Here is a 14,272-nt window from a genome sequence, read left to right as displayed (position 1 = left end):
GATTACTTCCGCCTCGGGACGTCACCGGGCGCTTAAGGCGGTGCGTCCCACTTAAACGCGACCCTCACCAGCACCTCGCGCTCTCGCTTAACTCTAACATCCACCATGTCCTCCATCCAAGGACCCGAAGCGCAAAACGCGCTCTTCGATGACTTGCACCCCAAAGAGGCCGTGCCAGCTGCGCTCGAGCGCGCCACCGATCGGCTGGAGTTTCCCCCGTCCTATGTAGTGGTGGGGATTTATAGGTTGTTTACGGACAAGACGCTCTTGATCCCGACTTGGAAGAAGTGTGAGCATGGGACGATCCGGGGCTTGGGGGTGGGGCTGGTCTGGGTGCGTTGCGAGCGCATTTCCTGGGAAGGAACCTCGGTGCTGATGAGTATACAGGGATTCCTCACCTTCGGCATACAGAAGAAGTTCATCGAGGTCTTCCTTGCTAAGTATGCGACCGTAACGGACTCTTCTAGAAGCTACTGTCATCTGACCACGCACCTCAGCTCCCCTCGCATCGTCGGTCTCACAAACGACACCGTCTTCGGATACAAGGTCCCCTTCAACGTGCATACGTGTAAGCCTCCTTCCATCTGCCTCCCGCCTGCTCAATGACCTCCCCAGATGCCGCCATCCTCCTCCTTGGCTCCCAAATTTCCGCCATCCTCAACTTCTTCCTCTACAAAAACATCCGCATCGCCCGCGACCGTGCCTGGGACCTCACCGTCGCCTCCCGCGGCAAAGGGCCCGACTTCTGGTGGCCCTACGTCGAGGAGTGGGACAACCCACCGCGCGTGGACCCCGACCACCGCTCGTTCTCTGAAAAGTGGCTGGGCGGATTCTTTGGGCGGTATGTGGTGCGGAAGGCGATTACGGTGCCGTTTGCGCTGTATCCGGTTGTGGGCGTTCTGGCATCGGCGTGGTTGAAGGCGGTGGGGACGGCGAGGTTCTTGCATAAGCAGGTGGGTGGTATGGGCTTGTTGTCATCTTGAGGAGGTGCTGATGGGTCTGGGCAGTACTTTGCGTCGAAGAACATGACGAAGGAGCAGATTGCGATTTTTATGGCGGAGCGCAAGTGGGAATATCGCAGTAAGTGTCCCTTAGACATGTCATTAGCTCCCATCATATCAAACCTTTTCTTAGCTTTTGGCTTCGTCGCCGCCCTTCTCGAGGGCTTGCCCATTATCGGCATCGTCTTCACTGTTTCAAACAGGATTGGGGCAGCTATGTGGGCCTTTGGTGAGAAAACTACTCTCTCAATGACGCAAAGTTACTCACGCTTGCTGTAGATTTGGAGAAGCGACAGCACTTCATTGCTGAGAAGCGCGGCATTGGATATCCTCAGAAGAGCCAGTAAACTAATTTGAGCGTGTATCGTATATACATGTCAGAAAACGCAGTCGAACAGAGAGGTTTACTTGCCTCACTTGCCGCGCATTGTATTGTCCCGTATCCTGTGCGAAGACTGGAAAGCAGTGATCCTAAAGTTGTTGCGAGCTTCTGAAAGTCGAACCGTGACTCACGGTGGCGTGGGAGAACCCTGCTCACCGGCGGCACCCCGGCCCGATCTTCTGAACCCGACCTCCATCATCCATGCGAGCTCCCTAGACCGCGCCCCATGGCATTGCCGCAACCTAGACGAAGCACATTAAGAGACGAACCTTTGCTGAGGAATGGATTTCCGTATCATCAGTGCGTAAACCAATGCCAGTGTCAAGGGTCGACTGACGGGACTGTTTAGGCGCCTGCGCGCACACTCTTCCTGCGTGAATGCCCTGGCGTTCTCGACCTACGATGGCGGACGGTATATGGCAAGTGGGGGAGATGGTGAGCGGGTCGTAGTCTTTGTCTCAATGGGGGATCCAGCAGGAGGAGGACAATGACTAACGCACGACACGGCGTAGACCTCAAGGTCCAGATCTGGGACTTCCACAGGCAGGACCAGCGCGAGCCGAGCTGCTCGATGGAGGGGTCTATGGTGCGTTCCAGCGCTTCCATGGGCTGGGATGGAATAGTGCTGATGTGTGATTTGTAGGCCAACATCTTCAACATCGCTTTCTCGGCGACGAATAAATATGTGTTCTCGTACGTGTTTCTCCTCCGTGGTTCACGCGATTTTATCCCCTGGTATACTTCCCCCTTTGCGATGCACACTTCCCCCTCGTGATGTATCCATCCCCTCTACTCTCACGCGACACGTATGCTCACACACACCTTCGCAGCGGGGGCGCCGACGACCGTATCATGCAGTACGACTTCGCCTCTGCAACCGAGCTTATGGCCAGGAGCGCGACGCCTCCTTCGTTGCATGCGGATGCGAGGTATCTGGAACATGATGTGCGATTCCCTCCTTTCCTTCCGTCGTCTGATTCCATCTGCCGCCCTCTGACTTCATCCACTCACCCACCCGCAGGCAAGTATCCGCGACATCTCCTGCCACCCCTACAATGATGAGATCTTTATGAGTGCTAGGTATGTTACTGCCTTCCTTCACTTCCTCTCTTCCAGTACTAGTCCCACATGCCTACTCCGTCGCTCTCCCCAATCCGCGCCGCTGCTGAACTCATCTCGCCTCTAGCGAAGACGGTAGAATCGTCATCTACGACGCGCGCGCCTCCTCCGTCCAGGGCGAGATCCAGCTGTCTAGTGAGGCCACCGGCGCGCGCTTCAATCCCACCATGGAGCACATATTTGCCACGAGCGATAAGAGGAGGCTGCAGCTCAGGGATGCAAGGATGGCGTTTGGGGGGAGGGCGGGGACGGCGTTTGAAGGGAGGGATGCGAGGACGGCGTTTGGAGCGAGTTGGGACAGGGGTGGCGTGGTGAGGACGGTGCGTGTCGATTATAGTTATGAGAGGTGATGGGAGGTTTATGATGGGGTGTGGGGAGGTCTATGATGGAGTGTGGGGAGGACATGTGGGGAGGAATTGTCAGGGTAGAGGGGGGGAGACAAGTGCGCGAAATATGGTTCGATGCTGACGACAATTTGCAGTTCCACACGCGCCTCACGCGAACGACGAAGCGCGGGCGCGAGATCTGCAGCCCGGAGGTAAATAGCTTCACCTTCGATGCGGAGGGGCAGAGTATCGCGGCGACGATTTTGGTGAGTGGGGGTTTTTCGTTGTTTCTGGTTGTTAGGTTGCCTACTTGACGTGCGCTTGGGCGGGTAGTGGGTGCATGGCGTGTATTGGGTGCATGCCGTGTATCGGGTGCATGTCGTGTATCGGGTGCATGTCGTGTATCGGATGCATGGCGTGTATCGTGTGCACGCCGTGTATCGGGTGCATGTCGTGTATCGGGTGCATGGCATGTATTGGCCGTATTGTTCAAGAACATATTCGCGACGGGCAAGAGCTCTACATTGACACCGTACACAGCACCACTACCCCGTCATCTACGCCCTCTCCGATCCGGCGCCCATCGCGGTGTGCACCAGCGCGGAGATCCCGCCAGAATTGGGCGGCTATTCGAATTCGTGCACGATGAAGGTATGTTTCGTTCAGTATATCCGCTGTCCTTCGTTGTATCCGCTGCCCTGCTCTGTATTATCTGCCCTTCTCTGTATTCTCTGCCCTATCTGTCCTTCGCTGCCTGGCCAAAGAATGAGGCTGTATTACGTCTCCTACCGATGTCGTCGCTCGCACACTCTCATTGTCTTTTCTGCCATCTCCTTCTTGGCGATCTCCCTCCTCCCGCCTCCCATCTCCCTCCTCCCGCCTCCCATCTCCCACCTCCCGCCCCTCTGAACCACCACTCACACACCACCCAGCACGGCTCCTTCAGCGGCCAAGCGTCCAAGGGGAAGTACTACGCGGCCGGCTCGGACGATTTTCGAGGATATGTCTGGCGGATACCGAGCGTGGAGGAGCTTTTGGAAGGGAGGGAGGAGGTGAGGAGGGAGGAGGGGGTGCCGGAGGGGGTGATTGGTGAGTGGGGTTTGTGATGAGCGATGAGTGGGCTTGTGATGACTGTTTCGATTCATACGGGACCATTTTCGATGCTATGTATCGGGTGATGGGCGAGGATCAAACTGAACGTGCACCATCGCAGCATACGCGGGCCCTGGCACGAATAGCAAGGCCTATATACCTGTCGCGCTTACGAAGCCCGTGTGTCAGTTGACTGGTACGTCTTTACCTTCTTTGAATACTTTCCTTTATCTACACATCCTCCTCATCCTCGTCGCCAACTAACACCTTTCCCCTCCGCTGCAGGCCACACCTCCATCGTCAACAGCACCCTCTTTCACCCCACCCTGCCACATATCGCCACCGCGGGCATCGAGAGGGACGTGCTCCTCCACGGGCCGACGCCCGGTTCGCCGTGCGTGGCGGGGTTGAGGCGATCGCCGGAGAGTAAGGACGTGAGGAGGGTGGGGAGCGGGGAGGAGGAGGGGGCGATGACGACTCGGCAGTATTTGTCCATGGTGTTGGGGATTGACGAGGTGGGGGACGGAGAGATGGGGGGTGGAGAGGTGAGGGATAGAGAGGTGGGGGGTGGAGAGGCAGATGTGGATAGTGGTAGCAGGGCCGCGGGAGGTGCTAGGACGGATACGAATGGGGACAGCAGCGAGGACGCGGAGGCGGATGCGAGCGAGAGACGGACGATCAGCATGTTCGACTATATATTGCGCCGGGAGGGGCATGCGGATGTGTGGGAGGCGGAGGATACGAGAGTGGCGGGGAGTGGAGGGTTAGACAGTAGCGAGGAGGAAGACAGCGAGGAGGAAGAGGATGACAAGGGCGAGACGGCAAGGGGTAGCAGTAGCGACGACGAAATGGTCATCGAGATTTGACGAAAAGCCCTGAGCTCGCATGCTTCATGTGTGTTGGGACGCGACGCGATGCAGAGACAGCCCAACAAGGCCGAGAATAGCTCTGACTGTCGTTGACTTCTTCTGACTTCGCGCTGGGCCGCGTCGAGGGCGCGACAAAGCGGGCACCATCTCGAACACCTCCATTTGCACGCGCCGGCATTCATCTCGGTCAAGGCACCGGGACCGAGGCTGACATGGCGAGACACCGTTATTCATCGATCAATAAGCGCCGTGGACGTGACCTTGTTGACGCGCCGAGCTTCGCACGACTTGTCGACGCGTTCCAATTAGCGTGACAGCACGCGTTCGACAACAAGAACAAAGAGCGCGTTGTTGATCGTCCAAGGCACGCGCGTTTCTCTGGCGTCCTTGATGACAGAAAAATTCATGCATGTTACCTATGTGTGTGTATAGCCCTGAAGACACCTTTTGCACCTTCGGAATATGTGAATGCAGGAACAGACGCACAAAACGTCGTCAACAACAGAGATCGCCCCTAATCCGCCGACGCGCACATGACCGCGATTATTTGTCACAATCTCGTTGTTTAAAAGAGCGCGTCTCGTTTTTACCTCGTTGTCTACCGACCTCCATCTCCCCTCCGCTGATAACATCCCCTGCGCGACACGATGTCCAACCAATACGTTTTCAAGCGAGGTACGTCGAATCGCCATTGTACATCGCCGCTGTTTGCTGACCCATCCCCTCCCAGACGGGTATGTACACGGACGCGGCGCGACGCGTAGATGCGGTCTCTAATTACACTTATATCTTAGGCGCAAGGAGCAGATTCAGCTGGGGAAGGTACGTGGTGGCTCTCAGTGGCGCGATGATCTGCTCACCACTCGTCGACAGATCCAGTCAAGAATCAAGAAGCTTTGCTATGGCCTCGACATGCGACATGTCGACCCCCTCGCGTACGTGAATGCGCTCGAGCTCTGATTGTCATACTCATCATACCCCAGCATCACAATCAAGGTCGTGCAGGGCGTGTACCACGGTGTGACAACGGTCGAGCTTGATGTGTGTACTCCATCTCGCACCCTTAGACAAGACTGACGCGTCGGCTTTTCGTAGAACCTCGCCGCCGAGACTGCCGCATACCTCACTACTCAGCACCCCGACTACGCCGTTCTTGCCGCGCGTATCGCCATCTCCAACCTCCACAAGGAGACGACAAAGAGCTTCTCCCAGGTGGTTGAGAAGCTATACAACTATGGTGCGTTTCCTCGCTCAGGGGCATAGACGCACGAGCTGATTGAGTGCCACAGTCAACCCGAAAAACGGCAAGCGCGCGAGCATGATCTCCGACGCAACCTACAAGGTTGTCATGGACAACGCGGAAACCCTCGACTCTGCTATCATCTATGACCGTGACTTCGCTTACAACTAGTGCGTCGGCTTCGTCCTAACTTCGCCCTCTGTCTGACTCTGTGCAGCTTCGGTTTCAAGACGCTCGAGCGCTCCTACCTCCTCCGCATCAACGGCCGTGTTGCTGAGCGCCCTCAACACATGATCATGCGTGTCGCGGTGGGCATCCACGGCGACAACATCGAGCGCGTTCTCGAGACCTACAACCTCATGTCCGACCGCTACTTCACCCATGCGTCACCCACCCTCTTCAACGCCGGTACCCCTCACCCGCAAATGAGCTCTTGCTTCCTCGTCTCAATGAAGGACGACTCGATAGAGGGCATTTACGACACCCTCAAGCAGTGCGCTATGATTAGTAAGACTGCTGGCGGTATCGGCCTCAACATCCACAACATTCGTGCTACTGGGTACGTGCCCCAGCGATGTCGTCGTGCTATATCCTGATGTTTTGTAGCTCATACATCGCTGGTACCAATGGCTACTCCAACGGTATTGTGCCTATGCTTCGCGCATACGACGCCACCGCGCGCTACGTCGACCAGGGTGGTAACAAGCGTCCGGGAGCGTTTGCTATCTACCTTGAGCCGTGGCATCCAGACGTCTTCGAGTTCCTCGACTTGAGGAAGAACCATGGCAAGGAGGAGCAGCGCGCTCGCGACCTTTTCTACGCCCTCTGGATCCCTGACCTCTTGTGAGTCGGAAACCTTCTTTTCCCCGAACGAGGCTGACGTGGGATTCAGCATGAAGCGCGTCGAGTCTGGCGGGGATTGGTCTCTGTTCTGCCCGAACGAGGCCCCTGGTCTGGCGGACTGCTGGGGAGACGAGTTCGAGGCTTTGTACGCCAAGTACGAGGCTGAGGGCCGTGAGCGCAAGAAGATTCCTGCGCAGAAGCTCTGGTATGCGATCCTTGAGGCCCAGATCGAGACGGGCAACCCTTTCATGCTCTACAAGGACTCGGCCAACCGTGAGTACCTTCGCACCTGTTCTTGCGCGACGAGTGCTCATGTTTCTGCAGGCAAGTCGAACCAGCAGAACCTCGGTACGATCAAGTCGTCCAACTTGTGCACCGAGATCATCGAGTACTCTGCACCCGATGAGACCGCCGTCTGCAACCTTGCCTCCCTCGCGCTGCCCACCTTCATCCGCGACGGCGTGTATGACTTCCAGAAGCTGCACGATGTTACGAAGGTGGTCACCCGCAACCTCAACAAGATCATCGACGTCAACTACTACCCCGTCCCCGAGGCGAGGCGGTCGAACATGCGCCACCGCCCCATTGGCCTTGGTGTCCAGGGTCTTGCCGACGCCTTCATGGCACTGCGCATGCCGTTCGACTCGCCTGAGGCGCGCGAGCTGAACAAGCAGATCTTCGAGACCATCTACCACGCAGCGTGCGAGGCGTCCTCTGACCTTGCGGAAGAGGAGGGCCCGTACGAGACTTGGGAGGGCAGCCCGGCGAGCCAGGGGCAGTTGCAGTTTGATCTATGGGGCGTGACGCCGTCGGATCTGTGGGACTGGGCGTCGTTGAAGGCGAAGATTGCGCGGACGGGGATGCGCAATGCGCTGCTTGTTGCGCCGATGCCGACGGCGTCGACGAGTCAGATCTTGGGGAACAACGAGTGCTTTGAGCCGTACACGAGGTATGTCCTTATGACTGCCAACAGACGCTGTCGCTGACCTTCGTCCACAGCAACATCTACACACGCCGTGTCCTCGCCGGCGAGTTTCAGGTCGTCTGCCCCTGGCTCCTCCGCGAGCTCGTCGACAAGGGCCTCTGGGACGACAAGATGAAGAACCAGATCATCGCCAACAATGGCTCCATCCAGTCCATCGCGCGCATCCCGGACGACATCAAGGCGATCTACAAGACGGTGTGGGAGATCTCGCAGAAGAAGGTGCTGGACCTGGCTGCGGACCGGGGCCCGTTCATCTGCCAGAGCCAGTCGCTGAACGTGCACCTGGCGGCGCCGACGCTGGGGCAGCTGACGAGCATGCACTTTTATGGGTGGAAGAAGGGGCTGAAGACGGGGATGTACTATTTGAGGACGAGGCCGGCGTCGCAGGCGATCCAGTTCACGGTCGACCAGGCGATGCTGAAGGAGTCGAATAAGGCGGAGGGGGAGGTGGCGGGGGCGCCGGCGAGGCCGGTGGTGGCCACTACGCCGAGGAAGGCGGCTGCGACGCCGTCGTCGTCGGGGTTGATGACGCCGTCGTCTTCGTCGTCGCCGGAGCGCTCGCCGGCGACGCCGCCGCTGCAGAGCAATGGGGCGACGCCGAATGGGAAGGTGGCGAACGGGACGGCGCCGGTGGTGACATCAAGCGGGACAGCACCTGTGGTCACCGAGGGCATGACGGTGGAGGAGAAGTCGGCGGCGCGGGCGGCGGCGGACCCGGAGTATGCGGCGGCGCTGCAGCGGCAGAAGGAGCGGGAGCTGGAGGAGGCGAAGCTGATGTGCTCGCTGGAGAACAAGGAGGCGTGTGTGATGTGCTCGGGTTGAGTGATGCGCTCAGGCTAAGTGCTGAGCGCGCGCTTTCCGTTGTTGTGCCGTGGTCGCGCGCTTCGCGTTGTTGTGCCGTGGTAGCGGACTGTATCGTTAGACTGCATGCTTTTCTTTGCCTTACCTTTCTTTCCCTTTTTGTTGTCTCGCTGTACGATCTATGCATTTCTGTAATAATAGCTACTGGTCCTCTATCGAATAGACTGTAATCCTGCATTCAGAGTGACTGGGATGGTCGGAGAAAAGACCTACCACGTATGGCAATGAATGCGGAGTTCCAGAGAGGCTGACAGCGCAATAACGACTGACACCAGTGGCGGGAGTCAACGCCATGTAGGCATGATGTGAGGCAGAGGACGGCACCTTCGATCACGTAGGAGGGGACTAGTGATGGGTGATCAGCTTAAGAACGACGGCGCTGCACATCTGTGAATAGTCGTCCGCCCACCTTTCGATCGGAGAAGGGAAAGCAATTGAAGTCTGCTAAGTGTGTGCCGAACAAACAATGGGACAACGAGAATTGCTGAATGCAGGAGAAGCAGCAGACCAGATGTTTCCAGTGTTAGCAGAGGTCAAAAGGACACCCTTGGCTCCCTCACTGTGCAGCGACTGATACGCTGGACGAGAGTAAAGCACTAGTGATCATGAACGGCGACGTGAATCGGAAAGTGCTTCCCGGAGGGAAGCAGCAATATATTAGTGACAATCTCATCCCATGTTCACATCCTGGTTCGCAGACATAGGCTCTTCTCTCGGGACGATTGGACCAAGATCCACCACGGTGTAGAACGCAAAGGTCTTCGTCTCTGGCCCTTTGCTCTTGGTCGGGGTCTCGTTGATGCCCAGGTCAGAGCCTCCGGTGTCATCCGAGCGGTAGGTATAGGATACGAGCATGTTGAACTAGTGTGCAACATCAGAAGGGATGCGGTGGATAGCAGCGCAAGGATATACCTTCACGTTCCCTCGGGCCTCCTTCCCGATGACCACCTCCCCGCCGACGACTGTCAGGTTCCCCTTCTTCTCGAGCACGCCGACCGTCTTGGGCTTCGCCGGCCGCTCCTTCTCGCGCGCGGTGACCGCGCCGCGGGCGATGCCCATGAGCTCGTCGTCGTCCATCGTCGTGAAGTCCTCGTCATCGTCGTCCTCGTACTCCCACGCTTCCGCGAATGGGGCGATGGAGAACATCGTCGTCGGCAACGACACCGCGAAGGGTGGCCTCCGCTGTCGTTCCGCGTGCACGCGCTGTACGCTGAGTCGGACCTGGATGGGATCATACAGCGGATTCGTGAGAGCGAGATGGAACTGGTATGTCCGTCCGGCCTGCATGGGCTCCTCTACGACGGGAGGCGTCATGGTGGACTTGGACATGGAGCGCGGCGGTTGGACGATGGGCCGCGCGAGGTGAGGAAGGCGCACGGTCATAGATGGGAGGTAGTTGGCGGCGACAAGCTTGATCTTGTATCGTACAGATTGCGCCTTCTGCTCGGGCTTGATCAGGATGTGAGTGCATGCTGGACATCGCTTTGAGCGCTTCGAGTGCAGCGGGATCCGCAGCGGCTTGAGGTCCCTGCGCAGTGTCAGCGTGCTCGAACAATGCAACCCAAGACGCACGTACTTCGCGCGCAGCGGCGTCGCCCAACTGCTCTCCCACCGCTGCTCCAACGACGCAACCTCCGCGATACCCTCAAGGTGCCGCATGAAATCCACATCCGCCTCACCGCCCCCGCCGCCGATGATGCTCACCGCCGCGACGTCCTGCCGCGCGCGGTACTCCGGCATCTCGTCCTTGTTCGCCGACTTGTCCTTGCCCGCCCGCGATCGGGAGAGCGCGTTGTACTTGCCGACGCCCGGGATGTCGCGCGCGAGCGCCGCGGAGGCGGCCGCTGTGACGGAGCTGAGGGACGATGTGTGCTGCGAGGGGGAGCGGGCGTGCGCACTGGGGCCTCCATGGACGGATGCGGACAGCGCGGACGCGCGGATGACGGGCTCGAAGTGCTCCTTGAGCCGATCGAACTCGAGCGCGTCGGGCGCGGAATCTTCGAATTTCTGCAGCTGGGCTAGGGGAGGGGTGAGGATAAGGATGGGGTGAATGATGATGCACGCACCGGCAAGGCCTGTGGGCTTCTCGAATGTGACGCCGACCTCTGCAGAATCCCATCGGCAGTGGTTGCAGAACAGGAAGAAAGGCGGCTCGCCAACAGCGCTGACAGGGATGGACATGAGACCATCGCCCTGATCTGGTGGGTCTGAGGGTACGACAGAAAGTGTATTTCGGCAGTTGGGACACATGAAGCAGTTGCGCGCGCATCTGTGCTTTGGTGAGCCGACTTGCCGTGCACGTCAGCATGACACGCACCTATTCTTCTCCGCCCTCACGCTCGCACTCGGCACCTCGAACAAGCAATTGGGGCAGTAGTACCCGCTGACCTCTACGGAGACGCATCTGTTGCATCGTACCGCGTCGCATTCCTCGCAGAAGTACAGCGTATGCAATGGATGGAAGCTATAGGAAGAGGATGCAAGATGCGGGGGAGGCGGTACTGAGGACGTCGATAGACATGGACAATGGTACAGCACGCTAGGGGCCATGGTGGCGGAAAACCTGGCGCGTACACGGGGTCGGTGGCGCGCGCCTAATCACGCAGGTCGCGCGTGTATCCCGGTCTCAAGTACTAAATCGGATTGCCTCGTACCGCGACTGATGTCCAGCGGTCTCTTGGGACAGACAAGTAGGAGGAAAGGTCGGTGGCCGAAGTCAACTGCAGTCAAACCTTGGAAGAAGATTAACCTCCTTTGGGAAGTTCGGAAATCCATCTTGGCTGGCCAAATATTTGCTCGTCCGTGATGTTTCCCACGGTCGCTTTTCTTTTCCTTCCTTCATATCGGAGAGCATTGCGGATTTGGGACGACAAATCCGCCGTCCGCCGGTGGGCGGATTGATGGCGGATTGATGGCGGAACACGTGGCCGGCCCCGATAGACACAGCCCTATGATGTCACGTTCCCTCATTCAGAACAAGTACTCGACATGTGCCCAAATATGCTGTGTAGTTCTCGCCTAGCCGCCCGTTGATGTTAGGCCCTGACGTCGCATGCTTGTCCGTTTGTAGGCACTTCAGTCATGCAAGGCATGCTCGGCGCACTTGTACGTGTCACTGCCTTTGTCTTTGCGCGCGCGTCGTACAAGCCTTCAGCGACAAGGACCGGCCGCTCCTGACTATAGGGCGAAGGGTGAGTAGCCCATAGTCGTTCCGGATTCCTAACGCATCGACTTGACGCCCGCTGACCCCTCTCGCACAGTGCCTTACGCCTTGCAGGCCGTCACGCCTGCCTGCTGGCACAGGCTGTCTTTGCGAACGCTCGTCCAGGTCCCTCAGCAGAGGTCCCCCGGTAAAGGTTGTCAAAACCGCCCCTCCCGCGAGGGGCTCGCTATGCGGGTTCTCTCAGGTGCCGCCCGAGGGGCTTCCGAGGAAGGGTGGCTGGACTACCCCTACACTGCTGGCCCGCAGCGGAAGGGGGTTCCACTCCGTCCCCCGCGAAAGCGGGTTCCACTCGGTTACCCGGCCGCGGGAAAGGAAGGAGGAGCCGAGCATGGATGCGCCAATCGCAATTGTGAGAACTAGATTGCGGGTGCGTACGCGCACACTTTGCGCACTGCTGCCGGGCTTGATAACACAGCACAGGTTGACGCGAAAGAGAGCGAGTGCTTCAAGCCCGTCGTTGTACGTGTCATCCCATCGCCCTCAAGTATCATTGCTAAGGGACCCCCAAGCGTGCCACGCTGGGGCGATACGATGCATAATGCACCAGGCGTTGCTGCAAATCGCGGATCTCCCCTCTGCACCCGCCGTTCGACCTGATCTGAGGGCGCGGAACCTCTCTGGGTGAGTCTCATGGGCTGCGCCGGCGAGGATAGCGAGCAGTCATCGCACAACGGTTTCGTGCTGGAGATGTCCAGGCGCGCCTTTCTGCTGCATCTCGGCGACCACGTCGTGCACGACGACGTCGACCGCGCCAGCCTCGCCACTATCGAGGCCAAGTACGAGGACGGCGACACGATCCCTGATGACGAGACCGTCGACTTCGACGTTTACCGCCGCCAGTCGATGATGCTGACGAGAGCACGGACGGGTACGATCAAGGCCACGCGTATATTTCGTGCATCGTCCTGTCTGGCTCCGAGGAGCAGTTCGGCGTCGCTGCTTTGCTTGACGAGGCAAACTGGGCAAGGTTCTTGAATAGAAGGTGCAGAAGGTAGGTGTACGGCGCCAGAAGGAATACCGATCCACCCTACCTGCGCCTGGGGTTTGCTCACCTCATCTTCCAAGTCTCGTGGCGCGCCAGATGTGCAGGCTCGAGCCGCTACTCGCCAGCGTCGGTGTGCCCTACCCTCGGCATGTACGAGGCCGCGCCGCATGCGCGGCAGGACAATGCTGACTGCGTGTTACCATTGTCGCTTGCGCTACGCTGCCACTGCTGACTTCGTTCGCCCGGATAGCTTATGTACGCATGTACTTGTGATGAATTGAACTTGATCAGACCTATGAGTCCGCGCGCAACATGACCTCCAAGAAAACTATTCATGGAATTGTGTTCCCCTCGGTATAAACGAGTCAATGTACGCAACTCACATGCACCGTGTCTCCCTCTGCCACCGCAATGTGCTCGTCCAAAACAACTGAAACAAGCTGCCCGTTCTCTGGAACCCTTCGCTTCAGCGCTGTAACATCGACCTTGGATAGTAGGTCGCCGCGCATCAGTGCAAGTGCATCCTTCAGAATAACCCATCCGCCCGCGTTGCTGTATATCACTACCATGTCATTGTCGCCCTTTTCGAGTTTGTTTTCAGAATCAGCCCGAGTACGTTGGTGAGATCGCACCTCCACGGACAGCTCGATTTGGCACAAAACTTGCCTTCCCTCCAACGCGGAAGGTCGGTATTCGCCGTAGACATTGAGATCCTCGCCTGCTACGGGAATTCTAGAGTCCCAGTCGATAGCCTTCGCAGCTCCGTTTCGAAGCAGTATATGCGGCTTGCTCAGACGCTCCCTCAGGCGTAAGGCCTGTATCGTCATCTCGAAGTGCGAGAGTATCACCCAGCCTGCCGTTTTCCAGAGGGTCACAACCTCGGGAAGGCGCTGCGAAGAACTCTTGATTAACAAGACGACCTGCATGTGAGTTGTACACACCTCCCCAGGGCAGTAAAATCGGACAACGATTCGTCGTCTGTAACCAAGGGCATTCTCGTCAACGCTACTCAGGATGCTGTCTCCATGAATGCCAGCATCGGCAAGTAAGAGCGTGTATCGGGCTTCCATGATGGCCTTCAAAGTCTCCAGATCTCCACCCATGATCGCTGGGCGAGTCCGAGCCAGATCCTGCAGCTCGAGTGCAAGGAAGTCGCACCAAGCCGAGTCTTCTACTAAAGCATGTTCAGCTGAGAGCTTCACGGTTGGCTTCGGTTGACTTGCTTGCAAAAGGGCGCTGGATAGGGCCGAAAAGAGCATAGAGACGTCGAAATGTCTCAAATACGCTCATGATTGTAGGAGAGGGTCTGGGTCAAGTGGCGGGCCTTCAAATGACATGCGCTGTCG

At 58.0% G+C, this 14,272-nt stretch overlaps 6 protein-coding genes across 6 annotated transcripts; 4 read left to right on the top strand and 2 right to left on the bottom strand.

Annotated features, from left to right (window-relative positions):
- Positions 1-42: 42 nt before the first annotated feature.
- On the top strand, positions 43-1,462 carry SCHCODRAFT_02616633 (uncharacterized protein). The gene is made up of 7 exons (XM_003034605.2): positions 43-333; positions 388-440; positions 498-568; positions 616-953; positions 1,008-1,080; positions 1,135-1,230; positions 1,281-1,462. Exons 1-7 carry the CDS (start codon positions 106-108, stop codon positions 1,346-1,348), a joined length of 927 nt encoding a protein of 308 aa, XP_003034651.1. The 5' UTR covers positions 43-105; the 3' UTR covers positions 1,349-1,462.
- Positions 1,463-1,732: 270 nt separating this feature from the next.
- SCHCODRAFT_02616629 (WD40 repeat-like protein) lies at positions 1,733-4,805 on the top strand. Its single transcript, XM_003034604.3, has 11 exons — positions 1,733-1,818; positions 1,896-1,969; positions 2,027-2,076; positions 2,214-2,328; positions 2,405-2,463; positions 2,570-2,822; positions 2,984-3,094; positions 3,369-3,479; positions 3,761-3,917; positions 4,042-4,116; positions 4,206-4,805. Exons 1-11 carry the CDS (start codon positions 1,800-1,802, stop codon positions 4,784-4,786), a joined length of 1,605 nt encoding a protein of 534 aa, XP_003034650.2. The 5' UTR covers positions 1,733-1,799; the 3' UTR covers positions 4,787-4,805.
- A 585-nt stretch (positions 4,806-5,390) lies between these two features.
- On the top strand, positions 5,391-8,895 carry SCHCODRAFT_02616627 (uncharacterized protein). The gene is made up of 11 exons (XM_003034603.2): positions 5,391-5,468; positions 5,584-5,611; positions 5,663-5,724; positions 5,773-5,830; positions 5,885-6,026; positions 6,079-6,199; positions 6,247-6,588; positions 6,636-6,872; positions 6,922-7,145; positions 7,197-7,821; positions 7,872-8,895. Exons 1-11 carry the CDS (start codon positions 5,437-5,439, stop codon positions 8,677-8,679), a joined length of 2,679 nt encoding a protein of 892 aa, XP_003034649.1. The 5' UTR covers positions 5,391-5,436; the 3' UTR covers positions 8,680-8,895.
- A 262-nt stretch (positions 8,896-9,157) lies between these two features.
- Positions 9,158-11,268, bottom strand: SCHCODRAFT_02570519 (uncharacterized protein; the record flags this gene model as incomplete). The annotated part of the gene is made up of 5 exons (XM_003034006.2): positions 9,158-9,579; positions 9,631-10,246; positions 10,295-10,736; positions 10,785-10,992; positions 11,032-11,268. 5 exons carry the CDS (start codon positions 11,266-11,268, stop codon positions 9,388-9,390), a joined length of 1,695 nt encoding a protein of 564 aa, XP_003034052.1. The 3' UTR covers positions 9,158-9,387.
- Positions 11,269-11,799: 531 nt separating this feature from the next.
- Positions 11,800-12,916, top strand: SCHCODRAFT_01351573 (uncharacterized protein; the record flags this gene model as incomplete). Its single annotated transcript, XM_003034602.2, has 6 exons — positions 11,800-11,823; positions 11,873-11,909; positions 11,979-12,290; positions 12,357-12,400; positions 12,489-12,562; positions 12,637-12,916. 6 exons carry the CDS (start codon positions 11,800-11,802, stop codon positions 12,914-12,916), a joined length of 771 nt encoding a protein of 256 aa, XP_003034648.1.
- A 375-nt stretch (positions 12,917-13,291) lies between these two features.
- Positions 13,292-14,185, bottom strand: SCHCODRAFT_02664819 (uncharacterized protein; the record flags this gene model as incomplete). The annotated part of the gene is made up of 1 exon (XM_003034005.2): positions 13,292-14,185. The coding sequence occupies one exon, from the start codon at positions 14,183-14,185 to the stop codon at positions 13,292-13,294; it is 894 nt and encodes a 297-aa protein (XP_003034051.1).
- Between the last annotated feature and the right edge of the window lie 87 nt (positions 14,186-14,272).

The sequence above is a fragment of the Schizophyllum commune genome (assembly GCF_000143185.2).
Source record: "Schizophyllum commune H4-8 unplaced genomic scaffold SCHCOscaffold_3, whole genome shotgun sequence".
NCBI lineage: Eukaryota > Fungi > Basidiomycota > Agaricomycetes > Agaricales > Schizophyllaceae > Schizophyllum > Schizophyllum commune.
Note: the sequence above shows the minus strand (reverse complement) of the source record. Positions and strands in the feature narration are given on the sequence as shown.

Coding starts and splice junctions, on each gene's coding strand:
- SCHCODRAFT_02616629 (XM_003034604.3), top strand. Junction 1,970..2,026: donor GCTCGATGGAGGGGTCTATG/GTGCGTTCCAGC, acceptor TGTGATTTGTAG/GCCAACATCTTCAACATCGC. Junction 4,117..4,205: donor GCCCGTGTGTCAGTTGACTG/GTACGTCTTTAC, acceptor CCTCCGCTGCAG/GCCACACCTCCATCGTCAAC.
- SCHCODRAFT_02616627 (XM_003034603.2), top strand. CDS start 5,437: ATGTCCAACCAATACGTTTTCAAGCGAGGTAC. Junction 5,831..5,884: donor TGACAACGGTCGAGCTTGAT/GTGTGTACTCCA, acceptor GGCTTTTCGTAG/AACCTCGCCGCCGAGACTGC. Junction 6,873..6,921: donor CTCTGGATCCCTGACCTCTT/GTGAGTCGGAAA, acceptor CGTGGGATTCAG/CATGAAGCGCGTCGAGTCTG.
- SCHCODRAFT_02616633 (XM_003034605.2), top strand. CDS start 106: ATGTCCTCCATCCAAGGACCCGAAGCGCAAAACGCGCTCTTCGATGAC. Junction 954..1,007: donor CGAGGTTCTTGCATAAGCAG/GTGGGTGGTATG, acceptor GGGTCTGGGCAG/TACTTTGCGTCGAAGAACAT. Junction 1,081..1,134: donor GCGCAAGTGGGAATATCGCA/GTAAGTGTCCCT, acceptor ACCTTTTCTTAG/CTTTTGGCTTCGTCGCCGCC.